Below are 27928 nucleotides of genomic sequence, written 5' to 3' on the forward strand. Positions count from 1 at the left end.
GAGGGGAAGAATGGGAGGAAAAAGAAGGGGAGGGAAAAAAAGCAGGGAAAGGAAATGGGGGGAAATAAACGAGGGGAAAAGAAGGGACAAAATATTCATGGAAGCAAAGACCCACGTGGAGAGGAATCTAAAGAAAACCAAAACTCAAACACCACCAACTCCCAGTTCACCCACACCTGCAAAGAGAAATAAAGTAAAGTAAAGTAAAGTAAAATAAAATAAAATAAAATATTAAAATAAAATAAAATAAAATATTAAAATAAAATAAAATAAAATAAAATAAAAAAAAATAAAATAAAATAAAATAAAATAAAATAAAATAAAATAAAATAAAATAAAATAAAATAAAATAAAGCACCAGCATCACCCCTCTCCAGAGCCAGCACTGGAGTCTGGGTCAGGATCAGCTCCGAGGGAATTCTCCTGGCCAGCTCCATTGGGAACAGCATCCCAGACCTATGGAAAATGGGCACACATCCAGTGGGCAGCAGGAGAGGGGTTTCCCATCCTGGATGTGACCAACATTGCCCTGGCAGCTTCATATGTATGTCTATATAAAAATATATATAAAGTTTCTTTTTGCACATAAATATGTCTTATAAAGTTTTATAGGCTATTTAGGGATATTTTGTGTATTTTATGTAGTTTGATATATTTATATAAATGTTTCATATAAACATACATAAATACAGAACCATAGAATAGTTTGGGTTGGAACTTTAGAGCTCATCTAGTCCATATATCTCATAGAAAAATATGTATTTAGAAGTATATTTTATACATATAAAATATAGATATAAAGTACCTTTTATATGGTGTCTTGATGCATGTAACATCTTTTATTTACATCTACATAAAAGATACCAAATACTCTAAACACACCACCATACATTATTAATTTGTATCAATATGTAACACACTAAAAGTTTTAAAAGATATCTGTTTTAGGATACAGGACTAGGACTGAGAGCAGCCCCATTTTCAACACCCCAAATTCAATTTTCTGCTCCCCGTGTGCATTCCCAGACACATGTGGGGAGGTTCCAGGGGTTTTTCCTGCCAAAGCAACGGGAATTCCTCTCTGCTAATTAAGCAGCTCACTAACGCCAAGCAATTATTGATAAGGCAAGCAAAGATGGGACGTCCAGAGGAAGAACAAAGGGCCTGGATGTTTACCCCAAGCTTGAACATCACCAAAATTTCTGGGTTGAAAAACTCTGGGGAAATGAGTAAATAATCAATACAGCAAAACCGCGCAGAAATGAGAATTGAATTGATGCTCAAAAGGGAATTATTTAAGGGTAATTCTTATTGAAACAGGAGAAAGTGCCATAAAATCACCCCCAGCGAAGCCACTCAGGCAGGCACCAGCACTGCTCCCCCTCCAGCCACCTTCATCTGGGGCAAAACCACCTGAGTTTTAGACATAATAAATTATTTCTATATCATCATTTAATATTACAGTGATTTCCAGGCTCCCCTCACTGCTCTTCACATCTCCCTCGTGCTTCCCTGTCTCATTTCGGACAATTACGGCAGAAGCAGAAATTGAAAGGCACCTTCACAACCAAAACCCCCCAAATTTGACTGGTTTGGGGACAATAACCTGGAGCTCTGCTACTTTTTAAACTCCTCATTTTAATACAGTTCCTGCATAAAAGTCAGCACTGGGTTAGCTGAGCTTTACTTCCCATTCTTCACATTTTAATTTTTTTTAAAATGCTCTTTCTTTATATACCTTTGCACGTTCCCTCTCTTCTATCTTTCTTTTCCATTAACATGATTTTTTGGGATTTTAGGAATACACAAACGATCTTTAAGGGGGAAGTTGCTGCTGCTTCCCCCACGGCCACGCTCCAAAACCAAAACACTCATGGAGTGGGATTGCTTCAAGCAAATAAAAGTACTCCGTGCTCCTGGCTGAGCTTAAAATCAATTTGAAAAGAACTTCAAAATTGGAAAGGTTGATTAAAATATAAAGTGATTTTTTTTTTTTTTTTTTTTTTAATTCCCCAAGACACAATCCAGCACCTACAAAGGAAAAAAACAATTTCGAGGCTGTTGGATCCTTCCCGAAGTAGCCCAGATCGCTGGGATGGCAGCAGAAGGGCGGATTTTAAACTGGGGGGAGGCGAATCGATGGACTGGGCAGGATTCGGGCTCCTTCCCACCACTGTCACATTTAATTCCTGCCTTCGGAGAAACAGAAACAACCCCTCTGCCAGCAGCTCCCCTCGAGGAATTCCCTTCCCTACTTCTCCTGGCCACATGTCCCAGGGGTTTTCCAGCCAGTTCCTTATCCAAATGTATTTATATGTATATAAATGTATTGACAGCACGGATATGCATTAGATTTTAATATAAAAATGAAGAATTTCAGGGGAAGTCGGGCACGGAGGGAAGCGCCGGGCATCGGCACCTCCTCACACCCCCGTGACGCAGGAACGCCGAGGGGTGAGAGCCAACCCAGCTCGGGTTCTCCAAGCACAAATAACTCCAAATTCATTTCAATAATCGGGGAATTTTTACCATTTCACTCCCCGAAAACCCAGTGTTTCTCCGGGACTCAACTGCGACCGTAAAAATTGATCTTCTACAAATTTAAAGGGGCGGGGGGGGGGAAATAAACACGACCACGTGAGGCTCCGTTCCCTGCCAAAAATCACATTACAAAAATAAAATCTATAATCTACCGAGTCAAGGCACAGCCCCCCCAGACTGGGGATCTTAATATAAAACAGGGTAGATTTTTTGAGCTGGGCATAAAAAGATACCGGCTTAAATTAGAGCTCGATAATCGGAAGAAACTTGGGAATAGAAAACTTGGAGCCAGCTGAACACAGAGCGATGTAAAATAAATCAGTATTTATTTCTGGGCCGCTTAAATGGCTTTTTTTTTTCTCTCTAATTTTAAAACCCGGGAGGAAAAGCAGGCGCACCCCAGCCCTGACGGAGAATTTAAAGATGAATTCCCTGTTTACATCCCTTGCTACATGGTAAAGGTCGAGCCCTGGCTCCAGTACTACCTCCCCAAACTCTTAATTTCTGGCTCCATCCCTCTCCCAAAGTCACCGCCAGCCCAACGCGAGGCCGCTGCAGAGGTTTAACTTAGAAATATCACACCTGGGGATTTCGGGGGGGGGCTCGTTTTGATGGATTTTTTTTTTTTTTTTTTGAAGGTAAGGGAGCGTGTGATCCCTGCCGAAGACGAAATCCCACTCCGGCACACGTGATGCCGGGCACGAGCCGTTCCCCCCCCCCGTAAGCCTCAATTACACAACAGCATTTCCAACCCCCCCCCGTCATTTCCAAATTAATACCCCCGCAAGCAATCCCGGACCAAATCCGTATCCCACCGCCCAGCCCAGGCCAAGCCTCCGCGCCGAGCGGCGCCAAATTACCCGCCCGGAGCAGGCGATGGGGTGTTTTTTGTTCCCTTTTATCCCGACACACGACGAGGGGGTGCGGATAAAGCTCGGGATGAGGCTACGCCACACGGTCCCGGGGTTTGTTTTCCCTGCGGAACGCGTGTAGCCCATCAGCCCGGCCTCGGGCACCTGATGGAAATGAGAGGGCGCGCTCGCCGCGACGCCTTAAAAACACAAACCGCTTCGGGAACGGGGGTTCTCCGGCCGGATAAAGGGGGGACGACGTGTTTGGAGAGGGAAAACCGATTAATTACCGACTAAAAATAATGACCCGAAGGGTGCGGGGCGGCTGCGCTGTTGGGAAAAACCTCCGTCCACGCCGCGGAAAGTGGGAGGAGAGGGGTTTTTCTCGTGTTTTCCTGCTAAATAAGCGGCTGTTTTCCCCGGGAGCGGTGGGGAGCGTGGGGGGCATGGCGGGGGTGCCCACCCGTGGGAACGCGGCCGTGGGCCGGCAGCTCCTTCCCCGCCGCGCTGCGCTCGGGAGCGAAAGTAAAAGCGCCGGGGCTCCCTCCTCGCCCCCCCCCCCGCCCATGGCAGCGCCCGGCGCGCCCCCCGTCCCGCGGGCACGGACACAGCCATCGGGGGCACGCTGGGGCTGGCGCCGCGGGGTTACCTGAGCTTTTTGGGCACGGAATAGTCCACTTCCATCACTTTGCCGTGCAGCTCCACTTTCCCTGCGGAGACAGCGGGGCGCTCAGCATCCCCCCGGGATGGGGCAGGGCGGCATCCCCCCCGCCAAATCCCGTCCCACCCCGTGCCACCCCATCGGATCCCACCGCACCCCGCCCCCCCACGGCCCCGCCGGGCTGTCCCCGCGCCCCCCGCCCCCCGCCGCCCCCCGGGCCCCCCCGCTCGGCGCCCCCGGGGAGTTGGGGCTGGGCACCTCGTAATCGGGTCCCCGGGAGGCGGCGGGGGGCGGCGGGGCGGCGGGCCGGGGGGCGCCGCGCCCCGGGGGCTCCCAATAAAATCGGAGAAAAAAATCAGCGAAAAATAGAGGCGAGGTCGAGAAGAGCCGGGGCGGGAGGAGGGAGGGAAGAAGGGAAAGGAGGGAGGGAAGGGGGGACCGGGAGATGCCCGGGGAGGGGGCGGCGGGGAGGGTGGTGAGGGGGTCGCGGGGGGGATGCGGGGGGCGCGGGGGGGGGCCGCTCACCCGAGAGGGTCTCGATGGCCCGGATGGCCCAGTTTTGGTCCGGGTAGTCCACGAAGGCGTAGCCGGACTTGAGGAGGACCTGGCCGGGCAGGGGCAGCTGCCGCTCCCCCGAAGAGCTGCCGGAGGTCCTGGGCGGTGGCGGCGGGGCTGAGGTTGCCGATGTACAGCTGGTTCATCCTCCGGCGCCTCATCGGGAGCCCCCCGGGCTCCTCCCCGGGAGCCCCCCCGGCTCCTCCCCTCCCGGGAGCGGGACGGACGCGGGCTCGGGAGGGTCCCGCTCTGCGCCACCGGCCCCGGCCCGGCGGAGCCTCCGACAGCGGCGGGCGGAGCCCGGCCCGGCCCGGCCCCGGGGCCGCCCCGCGGGGGGGGCAGGTGGAGCCGCCAGACCCCCGCGGAGACGGGATGGGCCGGGGGGGACCGGGCCTGTGCCCCCCGCCCTTCTGTACAGGAACGCACCGCACCCCAGCACCGCCGAGACACCGCACCCAGCACCCCGATCCCTCTGTCCTGGAACACCCAGCACCCCGATCCCTCTCTCCCAGAACACCCAGCACCCTGATCCCTCTGTCCTGGAATCCCCTGCACCCAGAACCTCCAACCCCACTGCCCCTAACTCCCTGCACCCTGTTGTCACCCCTGAGCCCTCTGCCCTGCACCCACCGTACCCCATCAGACCCAATCCCTCCCTCTGTCCTGAACCAAACAACGCCTTCCAACCCTTTGCCCTGGAAACCACCACAGCCCAGCACCCCCAAACCCTACTCTGCCCTGGAACCCAGTACACTCACCACCCCGGACTCCATCACCCCTGATCCCATTACCATGACCTCAGCACCCCCAAACTCTGCCCCAGAATCCACCAGAGCCCAGTACTCCCAACACTTCAGGAGTTCCTTCAGAGAAAGAAAACTGTTTCTCTCAGGAACCAAAGAAAAGAAATAAATAAGAAATCCATCTTTATATCTAAAAATTTATCTTCGTATCTATATACTTAGCTACATAATTACTCAATACAGTTAAAACAAATAAAAAAACATAAATAATAACTTTTTTTACAATGGTTCTTTTGGAAAACAAGGAATGTGTGAACCCTTCCCAACCCAGACCCAACCAGCCATCGCTGCGTGTGATCCCATTGTCGGAGAGGCTCCAGGAGATGCTGAGCCCGTGCCAGACACTCCAGCCATGAGCTGTGCACGTTCTCTGCCCGCTGGCAGACGGCTCCTGCAGCCTCTGGGGCTCTGCTGAACGGTGTCCTCAGGGCACCGGGAGCTGGTGTCAGCACCTGCCTGCAGGTTAACTGACATTTTCCTCTCTCTTTTTGAGAATAGAAGCCTAACCCCTGTAGAAGCGCATGGAGGACGCGATTGGAGACGGAAATAAGGTTCAGAATAATCCTGGCTGGGTGGGTGACAAGTGGCCTTGTGCTCTCGGAACAGAGCGTTGTGTCCAGGGCCAGGCATCCCCTCGTGTGCTGAGCGGGTGAAGGGCAGTGATGCGAATTCCCCAGATTTCAAGGCAATTAAGGACACTTAAATCACCACTCCTGCCGCTCCATCCCACTGCCGGTCTTCCCTGGCATACGGAGATGGATGGAGTAGGAATAGCGGTGACGGGCGCTCGATGCCATGCCTACAGCAAAAATAGATGTGGTTGGGCTGTGATGATGCAAAGCCAGAAGAATCCTTCTCTGATTTCTCCGGCTTTGCTTTCAGCGCGGCTCCTGCCTGGCTGTCATTTGTCACCGGTGCTCATGGCTACTCCATTCCCAGCACAGCTCTTGGGGTGATTTCAGGCTGAAATTGATTGGTAAAGTCATTTTCAAAGATCTTACCCTTGTTTGGGTCGTTCCTGCCTCCTCAGGGATGAGCTATCAACAGGAACGGGGCAGGAAGCTGGTGGTTCATTGTGTGAAGTCACTGCCACTGGGAAGCAGTGGGAGAAACGGGAGGTTTGGGGATTAATTAGTGCCCACGGGATGCAATACTCATTTACTACTCCTCCAACCAGCCTTCTGCCTGAGCTGGATGTAAACAGAGGAGTCTCTTGCAGTTACCTGCATGAGCTCATCCCTCCTGCCCCCGATTTTTGCCTTTGCAGAAAGAGCTTGACAAACTTACGCAGATGCTTTCCCAGCCCTAGGGAGGTGATACTGTTTCCCAGTTTTGGTGGCTCTGTCTTGGTCCAGATGTGATGGTCAAAGGAATTCTCTGCTTTAGGGAGGAAGATTTCAGAGCACTGGTACAAAACAGCTGGAGAGGCAGCAACCAGATGGAAAATGATCCTAAAAGTAGTGCAGGATCCAGATGGAAAGGGAAAGCATCTTCCAAGAGCAGCCTTGTAGGCAAGATCCTTCCTTCCTGGAAAGAGATGCTGGCATGGAATGAGTTTGGAATGCAGCAGCAAGACTGATAAAATGAGCGAAAGGCCATGAGAGGTTGAAGGAGGGTTTGTTTAGTCTGGAAAAGGACAGGATAACCCACTGTGTCTGAAGGGCTGCCTTGAAAATACAGACAAACTTAGAAAAAAATGGGGTGTTTGGTCAATCGCACATGGGAGGAGAAGGAGATGCTGTTCCTCAGCTGGAAGCTTTGGGAGGAGGTCGGGCAAACATCTGGGACTACCAAACCCAAGTCAGGGCCAGCCTGGAGGGCTCCTGAGTCTCCTCCAAGCTCAGGATAAACAGTCTGGCCCACAATTCCATTTTATCCTGAGCCTTTCTTGGAGCAGGCAGGTTGGGATCCACAGGTTCCATCACGCTGCTCTGGCAGACTGGTTTAACTGTGACTGGAGCTCAGGGCACTGGTTGGGCTCCTGCTAGTGGAGCAGGCTGGAGCACTTGTGCTGGGATCTCTCCTTGGGTCCCACATCCCCAGAGGGTGTTGGGAACAGGACAGAGAAAAGTCAGCAGGGGAAGGGAAGATCCTGCCTTGAGCCAACAGGGATATGTGGTGGCTCCAGGAGTGGGAAAAGCCCAGCGACCTGACCCAGGAGGAACCCGCTTCACCTCTCTGACCTGTAAGTTCCCCCTGAATCCTTAAGGATCATATTCACTGTTCATCACACAGAGAAGCTCAGGAGAGTTTCATCCCACCCCTGCGCTGCCGGGATTGGGAATGCAGCTGCTCATTGCTCTATGGGGGACACTGCTGGCTGCAGAGAGGTGAGGCAGGTCCAAAACAAAGCCCCGAGTAAACCCTGCCCTAAAAAGGAACCCTTTTCCTTCACGAAAGGTCTTGGATTGCTGTCCTTTGTTCTCCTGAGCGTGTGGCAGAGGTGACTCTGTGCCACGACGCAGCACACTGGGATCAGGACGTGCTGCCAGAGCAGCTCCCACCTGCCCCTCACCACTCTGAGCAAGCCACGAGGCAGCTCCTGGCTGGGCCAATCCCAAATTTCCCTCATACAATGGTGACAAATGGTCTGAAACATGGGTTTTGGCTTTTAGAAACCTCCCAGCCAGAGAATGGCACAGCTGCTGCGGAGGTGAGGGAAGAGCATCAAGGACTGGCACGGAAGCAGCCCACCACAGGAGGTGGGACTATCCCGCAGGAAGAGCAGAGCTGAGAAAATAATTCTCACTTTGGGTGGAAAATGCATCCAAGCTTTTCAATCATTTTGCTCACCCTTTGCTCAGGGGACATGAGTGAAGATCTACCCACTGCTCACTGGATTTCAGGAAGTTTCCAAGCCTGTAACAGTTGGGAATGCCATGGTGGAGGTGCTGGCATGGCTGGGTAATTAAGTTAGTGTCTGTATTAATTACACCTGCACTGAGGCCAAGCATGAGCGAGACATTAGCGAAGGGAATGGTGGACAGGCAACAGGTAGCTCCTTCCCAACAAACTTCCAAGTTTTGCTCACTTTCCCAAGGTGATGTCAAAGGTACAGATCTGTGGGAAAACGATGCGGAGCAAAGGCCAGGTGCCAGAGACGGGCCCTAAGGATGGTCCTGTGGAGCTGCACACTTCCTATCCAAGCAGGGAAACAAAAGGCTCAGCTTCTCCCAGCTCCAGAGCAGCTCCACTGGGATGGGAGCACCTACCTTGTGCGTGATCCATCTGCTGGAGCTGGAATGCGAACCGCAAAATAAAATCGCTTGAACCCCAATGAAGGAGTTGCAAGGAAAAATGGGATTTTTAGGAGCTCATGGAATTCCATGAGGAGCAGAGAGCTACTGCCCTACTTGTGCAAGGGGTGCCTGAATGTACTGAACCCACGACTGCCTCGATACTGCACAGCTCCCCTCCTCGTGCCCGGGGAAAGCCAGGAGATGCCGCGGGGACAGGAGCATCTCTGGTGCAGGGAGAGGCTCAAACTGCCCCAGAGGAAATTCCACCTGCATGCATGGGGACAGGACAGCAGCACAAACAGCCCCTGGTTTCCTTTTTCCCCTCCACGTGCTTTCCAAGGTTTTTATTTGTCCTCTGCTGATGGGAAAGCAGGTCAGGAAAGGGCACAGCCCATCACATCCAGGCAGCAGCTGCTGCTCTGGGACAGGACTCCTCGCTGTCCTGGTGGGATCTGTGAAGGGGCTACGGGTAGGCTCCCCCCTGCCATGGATAATTCCTGCCTCACTGCTGGCAGAGCACCAGGCCAGCCCTCTGTGGATTCCAGCCCATCACATCCACAGCCGCCTGTCAGCCACGCCACAGGGCAACACTACACGCTGAGAGCATCGGAGCCTGGGCTGCTCCTGCAGCAGGAAGTGCTGGACAACAGGCTCTCCCCACAGCAGCTGCTTCCCCAAAGCTCAGGAACAGCTTCAACGTGGGGTGAACTCTGCCAGCTGCCACTCACAGACAACAGCCATTCCCTCTGGCACCGGGTGGAATTTTCATCTGGAGCTGAGCCTTACCAGCACCCCTGGTCCTCACAAGGAGCACGTCCAGGGATGGGAACGGAGCTGGGAAGGGGCTGAAGCACCAGGACAGGCTGAGGGAGCTGGGGAAACTCAGTCTGGAGAAAAGGAGGCTCAGGGGGAACCTTGTGGCTCTGCTCCACTCTCTCACAGGAAGGGACAGCCAGGAGGGTCAGGCTCAGCTCCCAGAGAACAGGGACAGGGTAGTGGGAAATGACCTCAAAGCTGTGCCAGGGTGAGTTCAGGCTGGACATCAGGAGGAATTTCTTCACTGTAAGGGTGGACAGGCACAGGAAGGAGCTGCTGAGGGAGGTTGTAGAGTCTCCATCCCTATGGGGATTTAAAAACCCTATGGATGTGGCTCTTGGGGACATGGATGAGTGGTGGCCTTGGCAGTATCAGGGAATGGTTGGACTCCATCTTAGAGGGCTTTTCCAAACTAAATGATTCCATGATGCCCCACGGCCTCACAACGCTCGTACCAAGCCTGGGCCTGGCAGAGGGATTTGGAACATTCTCAGCACAGGAGCCGTATGACACATTCCAAAAACTGCAGCCAACTCAGCCCTGAAAGGGCTGTTACTGCTCAAACAATTAAAAATAATTACTGCCATGACCCTGCTGTCCACTCTGAACAGTAAAACCAAGGAAGTTCTAACAAATACCTGGATAATTTGTAAATCCCTAAGACACCTGGTGTGCTGCTGTTGGCCATCTCCTCTCCAGGCAGCTGAAGCAGGTAGGGCTTGTTCCCTCAGTCCCTTTTCCTTTGCATGATGGCACCTCAAACTTGGTTCCCTACATCCATAGAAATCATCAGTTTTGAGTCTAGAAATTTCTGTTCTTTCCATGAAACCCCACATCCTCACCACAAACCAACGTGGAAAGCTCCTCCAACACAAGATTAAAAAATAACTGGTTTACAGATCCAAGTGCACAAATTCACTACGTGGTATGACAGATACACTGTGAAGTGTTGGCCCAAAATCTTTTAAATACAAGAGGCAACAGCTGAACACCCAAATGAAGGATTCATTGCTGATTTTACAAGTGAGACATGGACTTGAGAAGCACCTCAGGTGCAATTTACCTGTGAACACCAAAAAGACTGGTTCCTCCTGGAAGGAATGGATGGCACTTACCCTGGGATTACCTCCGCGCTTTTGTTTTGGCAAAAATAAGTAGGAAAAGAAAAAAACAAATGTCTTTTTATTTTATTTTCTCACTTCTGGAAAGCATTTTACACAGGTTTGGATCTTGGGAATAACTTGAAATCAGTAGAAAAAACTAACTCAAGAGTTTTTTTCTTTACAATAGAAACCCTTCAGGAGTCAAAATGGAGACTAAAAAAAACACATGCAAAACATACTCCTTTCAAAACACACCTGGAAACAAAGCACCAAACTACACAAATATGCAGAATGAAACAGCATTGAACACCACAGAAATTGTCTTCATAAAAGGTGTAAAAGTCACCTAATTCACTAGGCACTGTCACTTGGTTAAACAGAAGAGACAATAAAAAAATATTGTCCACAAACTTGCAATTTCAACTCAAAGGCTGTAGCTAGAAATTCCTCTATGTGTCATGCTTTAATAGCGACCTGAAAGACAAAAACCCAACAGTCAGACTTCAAGGATAGAGGCTCAGTAAAATATCCACACCAAAGTCAACCTTAGTGGACAGAGAAGCTCAAAACAAGTTCAAGGAATGGGAAATTTACTTTTGAGAGATGAACTCTGTGACTGGGCCAGGCCCAGCTAAGGCCAGGCTGGACAGGGCTTGGAGCAACCCGGTCTATGGAAGGTGTCCCTGCCCATGGCAGGGGGGAGTGGGGTGAGCTGGTCCCTCCCAACCCAACCCATTCCCTGAGTCCATGACTACTTACGAGGCGAGTAGGATCGGGATCTGGACCGGGATCTGTAGCCCCCTCGGCTGTAGTACGGGGACGGTGACCTCCTCCTGGGACAGGGGTGACACAAACAATCCCTTGGTTAAGACCTGCACAGGTCAGTGGCAGCAGCTTTATGTGGGTAGCTCTAACCCCAGCCTGGTCTCAGCAATACACTTGGGAAAGCTAACAAGAAGCATGGGAGACATGATCGACGCTTCTACTGGGTAACAAAGCAAAGATCTGAACTCTGTTTTGTTACCACTATTATTTTTGACCAACATGACAAATGCAAGCTCTTGCACCCACAATCTGCTTTCATGTGAATTTAGTCTGAAGCCAGGAGCATCCCACACAAGCAGGGTAAGCCAAATCCACCTTCACTTTTAATCTGTCCAAGGTGAAGATTTCCTTGACTCGCAGTCAGTGCCACAGCCAGGAACCCCGAAACCCCTCCAACTCAGGCACTCCCAAGTTTTGTGTTTCCTTGCATAGTTCCACCAACCCAGTACACACCTGTAAAACTGATCCCTGTCCTGAACAGCTCTCCAGCCTCCTCCGCCGCCGCCACCTCCTCCTCTGTGAAAACAAAAGCAGAACGACTTTTAGGAATTGAGAAAAATAAACTGAAAGTTCATTGTACAACCCCCTCCACCATCAGAGTAAGAAAACGACATGGAGATAAGACATTAGTTCCTACACTGGATGATGCTGACTTACTTTATTTAACATTTTTTTTTAAACACTCATCTGCTCAAGGAAAAATCCCCTTTGACTTATTTTCAAGCAGCAAGATCAGTTCACTACCCTGAGGAAAAATATTGATTTCAAGGTGGAGGCATCCTGACATCCCATCCTGACATTTTAACACTTTATAGTTACATTTAAACACAAACTGGGATATAATTTCTTATAAGGAACAGAAATAACATCTGTTAGCATTGAGTGGCTAGACTGGAACCTCCTCCAATTCAGATCAGCAAAGCTTTACCAGGAAGCTAAATTAAGTTTAAAGTCTTCCCCAGTTGTTTTAGGGGGATTGCTTTTTTTAAAGGTTATTCCCTTATTTACAGACACTTTTTCAGGCAAAATTAAGGCTCCCACAGTAACAAGGAGAAATTGAAGTTTTAACAAGGACAATTCCCATCTGACACTGCATTTCCCTTAAGGCTTCATTTTTACACAGGGCAGGGAATGCAAAGGAATTGTTTCCAATGGAATTTTTAGGGTGGGGCATGCAATGCTCCAATGCGTCTTGAACAATTCCAACTTTTCCTTCCTGAGGGAAGCACTCACACATAGCAACACTCCTCTCTCCCCCTCAACCACCCCACAACTGCAGGAGGGGAAAGAAGCAGACCATGCCACATTTTAAATAGCCACACACGAGTCATGTGGCTCCACATTTATTCACAGAATCCCAGAATGGTTTGGGATAGAAGGGACCTTAAACACCATGCAGGGGCACCCCTGCCACAGGCAGGGACACCTCCCACTCGAGCAGGTCACCTCCTGGCTCTGTCCTGACCCAAGCACAGCTTCTGGTAACATCCACAAACCCCAGTCAGAATGCAAAGGCACCCCTTCAGCACTGAAGATGGGCCCACACCGTAACTTTAACACTGAATTCTACAACTGCAGGAACGTTTGGTAGTGCAGACAGAAAACGTGAACTCTTATTTTTGTGTTCAATTTAACAGAGTCCCAGAAATTGTGAGGAATTAGCAGGGGGTATTTTCTGGAAAATGCAGAAAATCAATTTCTCTATCACCAAAACCAACTGCACCCCAACCATGATTACAGACACAAGCAACCTGACAGGGGACGTAAAAAAAGCCTTTTAAGGGAGATGTCCAGCACAGAACAGGTCACCCTCCAAACCCCAATTCCTTATTTTTGGCAACATTTGAGGTGCATCAGCAGGAGACACTGGGGACCACTGAAATCTCCCACTTTTTAGCTACTACACTGTGTTTAAAATGTAAATTGACACTATAATACCAACTCAAATATTAATCTGCACCATTTCAGTGCTAACACATGAACCCAACTAAAGACTCTAAAAAGGAAAATACAAAGAACACACTTTGTTTTTTGAAACTTAGTGCAGATTCAGAAAACATTTTGTACTGTCAGGCCACAGTATTTAAACACCATCAAGTATTTCTCAACCCAACCCATTTGATTTGTACTGAGCAGTCATTCTGGTGAAGATTTTACAGGAAGATTCCAGAATGATATTGAGTACAAAAATATTCTGGAACAGTTACGCAGGATGAACCGCCCAATGCTTGCACAGGCAGACGAGAAAGCAGAGTTTAGAAAGCAGTAAAAATGCTCACCTGTATGACCTGCTGTAATAGTCACGGTCATCGTAGCCTCTGTCATAGCCTCTGTCGTAGTAATCCCGTCGCCGCGAGCTGCCACTGCAAGGAGTGAAGGGAATTGCATTTGTTGAGATACAAAACATTAACTTTGTCTGCAGTCTGGTAAATTCACACTACTTAAACTAGATTCTATTATTACTTCCCATCCTCACAGCTGGAAGACTGGGAGCACTCCTCCTTTCCCACGAGTGCAGGTGGGAACAGAACTACTTAAATAATTGCTTTTTAAATGCTTGAACTTTCAGTTATTTTCCTCAACCTTTTCGTATCACAGGCACATGAGGAATTCCATTCTGAGACAAGTCTTCATTCCCTTTTAACTCTGAAAAAGCTCCTGTTCACTCAGCTTTGTAACTAAAAAAATCAGAAACCTGTAGTCCCAACACAACATCACCATAATCACCAGTAAGCTGAAAGTCTTGGGAAGTGAACTGGGGAATGACTTAGGAAAACAATTCACACTGCTGGCAACTGAAGTCAAAAGTGCAGTGTGTGAACACAGCAAACTGCTAATTCCAAATGTTAACTGAGGCCCTCAGCTCCTCGACCAGTATTTGTTCACTCACTCTTGAAAACCTGAGCTTGCAAAGGACATCAGTATTTGAAGGCACACAGCAAAACTACTTAAAATAATTTAGAAATTATTGAAGTATTTTCCTGTTGATGCATGAATTACTACTGATGCTCATGTCTAGTGTTTTCAGTGTAGAGGATAGTAGCCATAAACAAGGAAACACGACTTATGCATTAATGCATAAGCCAAAGAAATCAGGAAAACCACTCAGAATCAGGTCTCTCAGAAGAGAACAGGAGTTTTTACAAAACAATTAATCCTATCCTGTACTGGTTTGGGGGAAAAAACCCCAAGCAAAACCACGGATACAACTTAAACTTACTAAGTGGGTCTTCCCATATAGATTCCAGGGGTAGGGGTGTGAGGTCTTTTTGTTATGGAGAAGTCTACCCGGATCCTTCTTCCATCCAGCTCCATTCCATTGGCACGTTCCTTTGCCTATGGAGCGACAGAAGAGCATTAGCTGTAGGTATGGACTTTAGCAACAACACAAATCTCTAACCACGGCTTTAAGTGTCAAGATGTCCTAAAAAAGGGCCCAGTTTGAAGGCAGGTCTGAGTGTCACATCATAAGTGAATGTACTGTGTAAGACACCCTAGGCCAGATGGATTTAGCACCAGTAACCACTGAAAATGTGACTTCTGTGGCATTAAAATCCCAAAAGGAACATCACCGAGAAATTGTTTCAGTTCCTCTGACATGACTAAGAGCAACCTTTGAACATGCTCATGTAGAAAGAAGTTACTACTCCACCACACAACGTAAAATATTTACAGGTCAAAAGACCACCATCAAGGTATTCAAATACATCCTTCAAACTACCATAACCTTGAATATAATATCAAAGTCACAAATAAAAAGTAAAAAACTAAAACCAATTGTGTTTTGGGTTTTTTTTGGTCTGCCAAGTAGCAGGACCTACACATCAAGCTCCGATCCAACACGGAAGCCTTCATTCCAGATGTGGAAAAGACTAGAGACCTGGAGTGGAGTTTAAGCAGAATATGAGCCTTGTTCCAGCCCATAAAGGGCAGCTCTGCGAGGACTGGCATGAGTGTAGGATTCTCTGCTGCGTGACTACAGAAATCCCGATTCATTCTGCAGCACTTTTAAGCCCAAATTCCGTGATTATGAGATTCCAAGTGTTTTTCAGGCCGTGAGTTTCCTCTGTGACAGAACATACACCCCATGAGCTCAGAGCCCAGCAGACATGGCCCACACCGTGCACCCCAACCTACCTCCTTGGCATCCTCGACGTTCTCGAAGTAGACGAAGGCGAACCCTCGGGAGCGCCGCGACTGCTGATCGTACACGATGGAAACGTCGGCAATGGGCCCATACTTGGAGAAAACCTCTCGCAGGTCTCGTTCTGTAGTGTACAGGCTCAGCCCAAACACTCCGAGACAACAGTTTGGATCAGGATTTGCCTAAAGGAAGGGACACAGATATTAGGATGAAATCGGGTTTGTTTGCAGCGCAACGTATTTCTCAAGTTGCGACTGTCAAGGCCTCAGGATGAATAAGAGAGGTGGGGCTGAGATTTGGGTCACCTGCTAACAGACAGCAATAAATTAAACCTACGGGAACACAAGCCTTTCACAAAAGCCCTTTGTGTTTCTCAGGGCACAGAGACTGATTCCAGGATGCACCCAGAACCACGACTCATCCCTCAGACACGTACCCTGTTCCCAATGTGACGTCTCCGAGTAGACATGGGGGAATGGCTGTGACTGTGCCGTCGCCGGTAGTCCCGACTGTACGACCTGCTTCTGGATCTCCTGTGGGAGCGGGACCGGGAGCGGGACCTGGTGTAGTGCCTGCGGGAACTCCTCCTGGATCTAGACCTGAGGGAAAGAAGAGAAAGGTACAGTGTTGGGCTTGTTGGGGTGTTGAACATTTCAAAAATTCATCAGATAGTCACAAAAAGCTCAAATGACTGTTTTCCAAAATCCTGCAGTACCACATACCTCAGCTACAATCCATTTACTCACTACTCTCAAGGACTATGTGCTAAATCTTTACTATCAGATTACTGCAGATGCTCTCAGGGCATTCCTGCTGCAGCCCAAGAACTTGCACGTGATCAGTCAGCTCTTCTTTTAACAAAGCTACATGGTCATGACACCTAGTGCTTAGAATGAATATTGGTGCTTAGGTAAAAACAAGTGGGGTGGCTTCTTTTCACAGGTATCAGACAAAGGGAACAGTAAATAAACTGTAACACAAAGCATGCACTACTGAGGGGGGCACTCTCTTAGCGCTGCCTTGGGTGATAGTGAGAAGCAAATGCACTCTTTGAAGTCTGGCAAATGCCTCTGAAACAGCTGAGCACAATCTGAAGAAATCAAGCCTGAGCTGGCTCATTTACCGGCTGGTATTTCAGCAGTTATTTAGCACTGCTTGTTCATGAATATATACGTGTTCACACTTTAAAGTGCTTTTATGCAAAGGTGTAACTCCTCACTAATTCTTTTTCCCCAAAAATATTTTCTTACATCATGAGCTCTGTGGACATGAGGATCTGAAACTCTTCAATTCCTTCTCCCAAAGCCTCAGCCTTCCCAACTCAGCCAATCCTGGAGGAGAAGCTGGGTACTCACATGGGGCTACTACACCTGATCTTGTTCTGCACTGAATAACCTGCATTCTACATTGCTCCAAAGAAAAAAAAACCCTGCAAGGCTAGGTGCAATAAACAGTGTAACAGACAATGGACCTGAGTCACAAACGGCTGATTTTCAGGCTCTTGTGTCTTAGATGTTCCCCTCCTTCTCCTAATTTCACAGCAGCACCACCCCATTGTCAGGAGGGCAGCTCTGAACCTGAACTGCTTTTACTCCTGAGCATTTAACAGCTTTTTCTAGGATTTCTCACCAAGTGTCACCAGACAGCCAAACTGTTCAACCTATCTCCTCAAAAAACACCTTCAACCTCAACAGAAGTGAGCTAGAGAAATTCAACTTAAAATGCATATTCATGTCCAAAAGAAATTAATTCAGCATGTCCCATTACAGCACTGCTCACTATATATTTATACAGAGAACATTATTTTTGGAAACTAGAAAAAAAAAATTAGAAGAATAATAAAACCCCCAAAAAGAATACAAACACAACCAAAAGAAAGCACTTCCCTGAAGCTGGCAAAACAGTAAAAAAAGAGAGAAATTATAACATAAGTAACAAAAAAAAAGCTCCATACATGCACACAGCCACATTTCAGACACTGATACAGGAAAAAAAAAAAAATTAAGGCAAACACAGAACTGATATTTCAGGTACCAGAATGTTATCAGCCAAAGATAGGAGCTGCACACTTCAATAACAGCTAGTTAAAAATCAAGTATATCCACACCCCAACTGATAAAAACACCAGGACACAGGTTGGTTCCCAAATCAAAGTTTAATTTATAAAGCTGGTAACTCAAAAATACATTTGCAACAGAAACTACCAAGAAATATAGAAGTTAGCACAGAGTTATTTCTCTGGAGAAAGCCAGAGTTCAATGATCTGCCCATGATCACATCCCAATGTGCAACAGCACTGAACAGAGATTAAAGTATGTTGTTTCTAAATATGTGCCTCGACACAATTCTGTCCAAATCTACTAATCAACACTAACTCTGGCATGTAATGCCATTATTTCCAGCCACGGGCATCTTCAAGACAGCTGTTAAATGCTCAGGAAGCCATGGTAGTTATAAACTTCTACTTTTTGGTCATCAAAAAGTAGAAAGCCAGTTGCCAGGGTATTATTTAAACACTGTTTATTGCAAAAATAACATTTGCCATGTCTCTCATAAATTCCACATCTTATATTAGCTTCTTCAGAATTGTACACCCTCTGTGACTGCATTCTTACTCAGTATTGTGGTTATTCTGCAAGTGGGAAATGTCTTAGAGAGTATGGAATCCCTGGAATCACATGGATTAAGGGGCAGGAGAACATGCTGGGGGCAGGAGAACATGCTGAGAGGGGTATCCTGACTTTGCTGTTCTAATATGAAAAGGTTCCCCAAAGGTGTTTTGCAGCCTTCCTCCCTTCCAAGGTTTTCAAACCCCAACTGGAAAAAGCCCTGACAGCAGGGTGTGAGCCCAGAGCTGTGCACCCTGAGCAGGAACTGGGCCCTTCCTGAGCTGCCCCATCACCTCTCACTGCTGGCACTCCCTCAGGTCACTCCCATTCCACACTCTGTAATGGCACTACTCTAACAAATATTTTTTCATTTCATTTGACGCATTTTTTCTTGCGCTACAAGGGCTGCCAGGTTCAGGATATGACACTTGTGACTGTGCCTGAATTAAACAAAAAACTCCTCATTCTTCGGCTGTCAAAGCTTCCCAACTACCTTCCTTCTCACAAAAACCTTTCTGTTTGATCTTGCAAGATTTAACACACTGTTTGATAGTGTTTTCAGCCGTGGGTGATTGCTGACAGCACAGTATCTTCCTCCAGCCTGCCCCCCTAGTCTTTGGCAATTCATTGCTCGTTCACGTAAGAGTGTGTTGTGAACAGCTCACCTGACAACCACACTGCTGAAACCTCACTTTTTTTAGCCTGAAAGCCTACAAGCAAGTAAAGAAATGATCAACACATTAATTTCTGTAGTCAGCAGCCAACTACTCTTTTGAGAGGAATTCTGACCCTGCACACAGCTTGTTTGGCAGATGAGTACCAGGAGAAGTAATGCAGTGCAATAGGCACATGGATGTCTGTGCTGCCACGTAACCAAGACAATAAGCAAGTTTGCCACAACTTTTCTGGAGAGCTTGCAGTGCTGTCTAATATTTAAAGCTTCTCACCCTGTTAATTTTCAAATTAAATGAATGTATTTAAAATGTCAGACTGTGAAATTCACATTTACCTCTACTGCTTCTTTTCACTACTCCAGGAACATCCCTGCTTCCAATGAAGAAACATAATACACGAATGTGGCTTAAAATGGAAAAGCCCCTGATGCACCAAACTCTGTTAATGCTCAGAAAAACTAAGACCTAGAATTCCTAGCACTCCACACTCAGACACAAGTCAATATTCCAAGAGATAAAAGGTAGGCACTTCCAAAGTGTATCAGCAAGCATACAAATTTACATAGCTGATTTAACTGTTGGAAGAAGCAGCAAAAATATCTAAACTTATACAAACTGGCTTTCCCAATCCTGAAACCACACACACCCCTTCATATTCCATGCCCACAGAAGATCCACTAACTCTAGAAATGGAACTGGCTAAGCTGGGCCACCCCTGACAATCATCTGACTCATGAGGAGGAGGAAGAGGTAAAAGAAGCAAACTCACCTGGATTCAGACCTGGATCTAGATTTTGACCTGGAGCGCCTGGAATCCTCCTTAGAGCGAGATCTTGCAGGGGTGTGCCTCCCCGACTTGCCAGACCCATGAGCACTTCCGCTTCTGGAAGCAGAACGGGATTCCTGCACGCAGATATTGAAAGCCTAATTTGTACACAATTCCTTGTTCACCTAGGGGCTGTAAACAAGCTCCAGTGAAATAAATGGTAAATATTCATAGCTATGTGTCCGGGCAGTCGGCATTAGCACTGCCTAGATTTTTAAGGAGGTTTTTTTTTTTTCCCTGGTAGACACTTCTTTACCCTGCATGTACTTTTGCTATTAAACAGATAATGCATGCATGTTTAGCAAAATATACAGGGACACATAAACAGACTAGTAATTACTTAGCGTAGTGCTTTCAGATTCCAGATTACTTCTTATCTTAACTTCATTTTTATTCCTTTTCTTCATTCTTCCGTTTCAAATTCTGACTTCTTTCATCTTCCCCACTTCACACAAATTGCTCAATATTCTACAAGTGGGACTTCTGGTCTGATAATTAGCATGCATTCACTTTCTTTTTTTTCAAATTTCAGCTTCACTTATTCCTGAGCTTCAAATAATTCTCATTTATAAAACTTGTCAAATGGCGACTTCCGCATTTTCCTTCTTCAACATTAACCTTAATAGAAAAAGAACAGGATGAAGAATATTTAAGAACTCCAGGATAAAATCTAGTGCCAAAACTGAAACTAGAAAAAAAAAAGTGTTGTGGACTTTTACTATAAATGCAGTTCAAGAATTGAATCTACCAAAGCCCTACGATTTTATCAACAGGTTCAGTCAACTCAGTTTAATTTAGCCCTAAGCAGCTGAATTTGCTATTTATGCCTGTATTTAATAGCCAGTGCAACTGTATCAACTGAGTACCTACTAAGGAATTGTAGCATCAGGAAAATCAAAATAATTTGCACTATCAGCCACACACTGAGACAGAATCACCAAGGAGTTACTCCAGTGAGGTCCTGCCGCGGCCGCTGAGGGATACGCTTTTGAAAGCAGAAAGCACTGCACAACTGGTCCCTCCATGAACTCCAATTATCTGAATTTCGGGCCCCTCCTGCAGTTTGGCAGCCCTGGTGTGAAGGTTTAGGATGACACACCCTCAGCTGCCTGCACAAGTGGAACGACATGTGCAGGCTTTGTGTTTCCACAGAAGTCTGAATTTCCCACTGACCAGAACTGCACTTGTGCCCCACACTCCAAACTGCTCTGTTATTTACTGGCAACCTCCTCTGGCAGTGACATGCCCTAATTAGCAGTTTCAACTTATGTACTTTTATTTTTAAATCAGTGTAATTAATGCTTGGCTTTAGTCATATGCATTAAACACCTCAACATACTAGTAGAAAGTATTCTTCATCTCAAAATATTCAAGAAAATTTAAAATTCAGCAGAATTTTACTTCTTTCTAAAAACAATCCTAAATTTAGTGCAAATTCTGATGAAGAAAACTCACTAATGACTCGATTTTTCTCAAAAATCCCATTTTATCTAACATCTCTTAAACCTGAACACTAACTTAACGGGAATCCTGTACTAAGCATTCAGGAATTCATTTGCTAACCCGAAATTTAATCATGCTTCAACCACTTCCATACAACTTCAACCAAGTGTTACCTGTTTACAATTCCCTAACATGGAGGGGAAAGAAACATGACATACAGGATAAAGCAGGTTTGCAAATAATCTCAAGAGCAACAGAAATAGCACAAAGTTGGCCAAGGCCCTATTCTTCATACAGATGTTTACGGTTTTCTTCTAAACTTTAGCTTCCCCATGAACTAACACTGCAAAGGGCAGGGGGAATATTAAGGAGGGATTTAAGTCACAATTAACTAATTTAACCTAAATCCATCACTACCTTCCCAAGAAAACACTCCACAGAGGTGAGTTCTGAGTTAATGTATTAATTCTGCCATAAGAAGTCTCAGCACTTCAACAGAGCTAGAGAAAGCAAGATTGAAGGACTATAACCCAAACTAAGGTTGCTTTCCACCCGAGGAAAAACACTGCAACTCACAAAAGCTAATCTGAGCTGAACGGAAGTAGCTGTGTCCAAACACAGGTGGTCTGAGACCAGAGAGAAAAGGAGAAATGCAGGATCAGAGGGAAGCAGTTGGGAGGATTTTGCCCACAAATACATCCCAAACCCTTTTTGAGAGCTTTTAGAAGTCAAAAAGCTTTGAAGGAATGAGCAGAGAACAGGTTAAGTCTTCATACATTTGGTACATTTTTTCAGGCAATCTTTGCTGTATTATGTTAAGGTTGATTTGGAATCTGGACACTGAGGAGCAGAGTTCGCTAAGAAAAAGTGTTAAACACAACTATCTACCTAAATCAAAACAATTAAACAGCAGGCCTATTTTCATTCAACTCCTTTGCATTTCACATTTCTCAGTCTTTAAACAACCACTTTTTTTTTTTCCAGCTCATCCTTCAATCTACCACACTTTACAGGGTTATGGCACTTTGTTATTTCAGCATTAAAGGAATTCAAGGCACCTCACCTGCTCTGGATATATCACCAGGACTGGTAATAACCCCCAAAATTACCAAGTTGCCCCTTTTCCACCCCAACCCCCAGGAAATCCTCCCTATCCAAAGTTACAAGAACTATGGGCCTGCAGCACTGCAAATTTATTTTACAACCTTGAGGGTTCACATCAGTCACTCCCACAGCTTGTTTTTCCCATTTGGTTTTTTGTTCTTTATATATTTTTTTCCTACTCTTCGCTCTTTCACTCAAGTGAGTTTTAAGTTACTGAAAAATGCCAAAGTGTGCTCCTGGCATGACATGGGGAAGAGGGAAGAAACAACCTTCTTTACCCTGCCTATATTCCAGCACTGCTGGTCAGCAGATCCATATTGGTATTCACTAAAACAATAACCATTCCCCACACCTAACCTGAAGTTTTCCAAGTGTGAATTTAACCTTTCTCTCCAGATCCCTTGGTCTTTATCAACAGTACTTCCCCTTCATGAGGCACTTCTGGAATTCACAAGGAAGCCCTGAAGTCCAGGCTTGTGGATTCCAAATGGTTCTTTCCAGACCTTGAGCAGATCCAAACCAAGTGTTACAGTGCTGGGGTGATTTTAACAGCTCTAAGCACATTCAAAGAGCGTTACAGCCATGTATTCTGAGCAGGGAATGTCCCAAAGCAGGATCATTTGGGGGGCAATAGGTAGGAAAAGTTTCCATGGACAGAAGCAGCTGGAAAGCAGATGGTGGCCACAATTCTTTGCACTTCTGAGATCCTGGTTTTCCTCACAGGAATGGAAGTTACAGGTTTCAGTTCGTAATGTAAGATATAGAGAAATTAAAGTATTAAGATCTTATAGTCATCTATTCCTATGAAGTTATGTATTTCCACTTGTTTTCCTAAGGAAAGGTGCAGCCTCACATGGCATTATCAGATCTGCAGTCTCTTTATTCAAGGTGTCACTGTGCTGACTCCACATTCCCCAACCTCTCCATTATGCAAGTTGCCTCTCTTCACCTGAGGGACATGAGATCACTGCTGGAGGGGGGAGCTGGAGATTCACTCCAGGGAGAGCAGAATCATCCCTTTCCATAGGATTTCGAATTCCACACAGAAAGAACACGGTGCGTTTTGGAAAAATCAGGCCACAGCTTCCTCCCACCACCTCTGCGGGCTCCTCCAGTGACCCAAGCTGGCAGGAAATTAATCCATCAGCAAAACCTGAATTATCTTCTGACAGGTCTGGGCACTGAATCAGCTCCCCACAAGGTCCCATCCAGTGCCAGCTGGTGAGGGAGGAACACAGGGAATGGTCCATCCCTTTGGTGGCACTGAGTGATCAGCTCATCTCTAACCTCAAACTGCTTCCTCAGATCTCCTTCTCACACAAGTGAGTAATAAAAATCACTCTTTTTGAAAATACACGTATTAAATACCTGGTAAGTAATCTGTGAATTGAGCTTTTATATATTAAAACAAAAAAAACCCCTCCCAAACAACCAAAAGCAACAACCCCACCCCCACTCTGACTTGCATATTGAACAGCTTCTGACCACATACCAAGCCATCACAATTAACTAATTCACAAGGTAGGATTCATTAATTTGGCCTTTAACTGCTCTTTTTCCAATCCCTCTGTGCCTGAAACCCACGTGCTTCAGTGAGAACAACATTAGGTTGGAAAACCATGGCATTGCAGCATAACAACAGTATCTCAAGTATATTCCAGTATTTAAGCATTGGAAGCATATCACAATTTATAGTTTCTTCAGTCAAAATGCTTCTAGAGTTCATCCCACTACGGACATAAACTGTAAAAGAGAATTCAAGTGGAGATTTTTTCTTCTTCTAATCTTCCCCCCAGCTCCTTTTTAAAAACGCCATAATCCAATGTAAATTCGTGCTGCTGCTTAAACAAGTCCCATTCCTGGCAAAAGCACCTGGAATTTCTTCATCCCAAAAGCTGTCATGAGGACTCAATCAAGTCAGGCCTGCAAACCAAGGCAACTGGAAATGGAGTAAAACAAGATCCAGCTGACTGAATTCCCAGATCTGACTGACTGAACGAACACCACTGAGGGAGAAAGCAGGAGCACAATTCCTGTTGGCAGCCTGCACCTGGGACAGTTTAAGACAGATGCAATCGTAAGTCCAGATTATTTATCCGAACATTAACTCTACTCTGCAGAGACTCCAGCCTGGAAAAGCACAAAAGCCATTGACTCAGTTAAACGTAAGCCTTAAGTAAGCAATAAACCCCCCATAAATAACACTGGCAAGAGCAGAAGGAAAACCAATCCCTGCTACAGTCTGGAACAGCAGGTGTGCAGCTCACGGCTGCACCTTTACAAACATGTCAGTTTCAAACAACTTACCTATTTAAAAATCGCAACAGTTCAGACATAACTCATTTTAGGCAAAGACTGCCTACAAACGCTTTAATACATTTCTAAAATTAAAAACATAAAAAAGCAGCAGACAACAATTTCTGCCGCAATACTGTGCACGATTGTGTGTCACACCAAAGGACTTTGCTAGAGCAGCTTCATTATTTCCACTCTGACTGCAAACACAGTGCAGATTATCCTGGCAAACTTTATTAAGACTAAATTGGCGTCCAACCTGCACAACAATTAAAGCAACTTTAAAATCCCTGTCTTTCACCATTCATTTCCGTGTTTAGCCCCCTGGAAACCAATTTTTTCTACTCTTACCTACCTTTAAGTAGAATCACTCAGATATTACAGCTTCTTACAGCGGATTAATAAAACAAAACCATATTCTAAGAACGACATTGCTCAGAATTACTAGGTTCCCTATTATTTCTTGCTCCCTCCAGTTTAAAACTTATCACCTCCACAACTCCCTCCGATGCTGCAGCAAAATGTTTGAGTCACGCTAAAAAAATCCCCCCAAAACACAGTACTGACCCTAATTAAAGACATCAAAAGCAAACAAGGCTGATCCAGTAAATAAAAAGCAACTACAGATGTGCATCACAAACGTGAAGTTTAGCCAGTCACCTATTTCGACATTAATAAAAACTCATCCGGACAGTAAGACATTTCCAGAACAATGAGCCTTGAGAGCTATCTGCTGCAGGTTTCACAAAGCGAGGGGGTTGCCTCCCATTATCAGCTTTAAATTAGAGGAGAGCCTGAGCGACCTGGACGCTAGGCCCGAGCAGCGTTAAGTTATCGTTACAGGCGACAGGGAGCGAAGAGCGGTCTAAATTAGAGAGCAACTCAAGAGTGGATTGCAAGGCGGCTCTGGAGAGAGGACAACAACAGGATTGCCCTTCCGCAGGGGTGGGATGGAGGACGCGGGGCCCCTGAGGGCTCGGGGCCGCCATTTTGTCCCTCCCGGGCGCGCGCGGTCCCAGCCCAAGATGGCGCCGGGCGCCGCACGCGGGGAGCGGCCCCTCCGCCATCGACCCCGCCGCGCCGCCTCACCCGTCTCTCCCCTCCCGCGGAGGCTCCGCCACCCGCGAAAGGGGACACGGGGGGACGCGGGGGCGCCGGCGCCCCTCGAAGGCGATGGAGGGGTGTACGGTGAGGGAGGAGGGGTAGGGGGGCCCGACCGCGCAGCGCGCTCAGGCTCCGTGTATTACCCGCTCGCCGTAGTTTTGCTCCCCGCTGTCGCTCATTGTCCCGTCCCACCGCTCCCGCCGCCGCTGCCCGAACCGGACACGACCGTCCCCGGCCACAGCGCCGTCCGCGCGGGAAGTCACGAGACCGCGGGGCCGCGCGCGCGCGCTCGGCAGGACACGCCCCCAGAGGGACATCCCCGGGCCGGAGGCCTCGCCCACGCTAAAAGCCGCGCCCCACACGGCACGGCCCCCGAAAAGAAGCCCACGCCTCCGACATTAGGTCACGCCTCCATGTTTGCGCGCCCTGAGAAAAGGCTGCCCTGAGCTGAGGCCACCCCCACCGGGGCCACGCCCACTTCATTCGCTCCCAAACCCCACGCCTCTCGTCCCTCACCGCCCTGGGCGAGATAGCCACGCCCCTCAAGATGAGGCCACGCCCATCAAGGTGAGGCCACGCCCACACGCCACCCGTGAGTCGATGGTCACGACCCCGCCTCCACGAAGCCCCGCCCCGACGAGGCCCCGCCCCTCCGCCCCTCAGGTGAGGTCGCGGCCTTCGTCCTACCCAGGTCGCGGAAATAGTTGAAAAATGTGATTGCGAGGGACTTTTTTTGAGTGTTAAGTCATTAGTTCAGAGCACGTGGTGAGGGAAGAGCGGCATATTTCTTAGGCGCCCACTCGAGGGCAGCAGAGCGTCGCTGAAATGGCGGGGTTTCCTCCGTCCTTGGCATTGTTTCTCCACAAAACATATCCATTGTATATGTTTTATGTCATAAGCAGCGCCAGTAAAGCACCGGTAGCCCCAAAGGGCCAGGACTGTGCAAGGATTCCCAAAGGACACCTACACAGAGAGGACCACCCGGACTTAAAACACACAGCTGTGGTTTAACCAAAATACTGACTTCTTCGGGGCTTTTCAAACCACAACACTGCACAAGGGTTGGAATTGGGAGAGAGGAGACATTGCACCTGCTCAGCTCATCGCAGTGAGTCCCAGAAATGTCTAGTTTGAAAGGAACCTTAAAGCTCATCTATTTCCACCCCCTGCCATGGGCAGGGACACCTTCCACTATCCCAGGTTGCTCCAAGCCCTGTCCAGCCTGGCCTTGGACACTGCCAGGGATGGGGCAGCCACAGCTGGGGAACCCCAGGGCTCGGTGTTGGACCCAGCACTGTTTAATATCTTTATCCATGATCTGGATGAGGAGATTGGCCACACCAGGTTGGGTGGGAATGTGGAGGGCAGGAAGGCTGTCCAGAGGGACCTGGACATGCTGGATCCGTGGGCTGAGAACAGTGGGGTGAGGATCAACAAAGCCAAGTGCCAGGTCCTGCCTTTGAGTCATGCCGACCCCATGCAGCTCCAGGCTGGGGACAGAGTGGCTGGAAAGCTGGGAAAGGCCCTGGGGGTGCTGGTGACAGCGGCTGGACACGAGCCCAGGTGAGCCCAGGTGGGCAAGAGGCCAATGGCCCCAGGGCTGTCCCAGCCACGGTGTGTCCAGCAGGCCCAGGGCAGTGACTGTCCCTCTGTGCTGGGACCTGTGAGGCACCTCCAGTCCTGGGGACAGCTCTGGGCACAGCACTTCAGGAAGTGCTCCAGGGGCTGGAGCGTGTCCAGGGAAGGGAACGGAGCTGGGGAAGGGGCTGGAGCACCAGGAGAGGCTGAGGGAGCTGGGAAAAGGAGGCTCAGGGGGAACCTTCTGGCTCTGCACAACTCCCTGACAGGAGGGAACAGCCAGGGGAGGGTCAGGCTCTGCTCCCAGGGAACAGGGACAGGGTGAGAAGAAAGAGCCTTGTGATTACGGCTGAAATGCTAAAATGAGGAGCAAGTTCCACTGCGCCCAGTGCTCTGTAGAGACAGTTGTTACCAGTTGCTTTTGCCAATAACATGCATCCTGTGAATACATTCACATGGGAATTGGGATCCTGCTGACTTGCAAATCAAAGTGAAATATGATGTTTCTTTATGCAGAGTGTGTGATGCTGTGAGGTGCACAGGAAGGAGCCTGAAGGGATCAAGATGATATACAGAAACCAAAAACCATAGGAAAAGATCAGAACATTTAGAGTCAAGGTGGGCCAGGAGGCTCACTCTTTCCTTCCTGCTTTCTGAGATTTAGTGAGGGGAGCCCAAACAGAGTGGGAGCTGTAGGGAGTTAAAAAGGATCTGGAGAAGGGCACAAAGAGGCACAGGGAGCTGAACCAGCACTTTT

At 47.7% G+C, this 27928-nt stretch overlaps 1 protein-coding gene across 1 annotated transcript; it reads right to left on the bottom strand.

Moving 5' to 3' along the window:
• Positions 1-10639: 10639 nt before the first annotated feature.
• On the bottom strand, positions 10640-25862 carry TRA2B (transformer 2 beta homolog). The gene is made up of 9 exons (XM_040073922.2): positions 25737-25862; positions 19591-19724; positions 15975-16137; positions 15532-15720; positions 14615-14730; positions 13674-13757; positions 11848-11910; positions 11329-11402; positions 10640-11043 (listed from the first exon to the last, which is right to left on the bottom strand). Exons 1-9 carry the CDS (start codon positions 25770-25772, stop codon positions 11033-11035), a joined length of 870 nt encoding a protein of 289 aa, XP_039929856.1. The 5' UTR covers positions 25773-25862; the 3' UTR covers positions 10640-11032.
• Between the last annotated feature and the right edge of the window lie 2066 nt (positions 25863-27928).

The sequence above is a fragment of the Hirundo rustica genome, chromosome 10, assembly GCF_015227805.2.
Source record: "Hirundo rustica isolate bHirRus1 chromosome 10, bHirRus1.pri.v3, whole genome shotgun sequence".
NCBI lineage: Eukaryota > Metazoa > Chordata > Aves > Passeriformes > Hirundinidae > Hirundo > Hirundo rustica.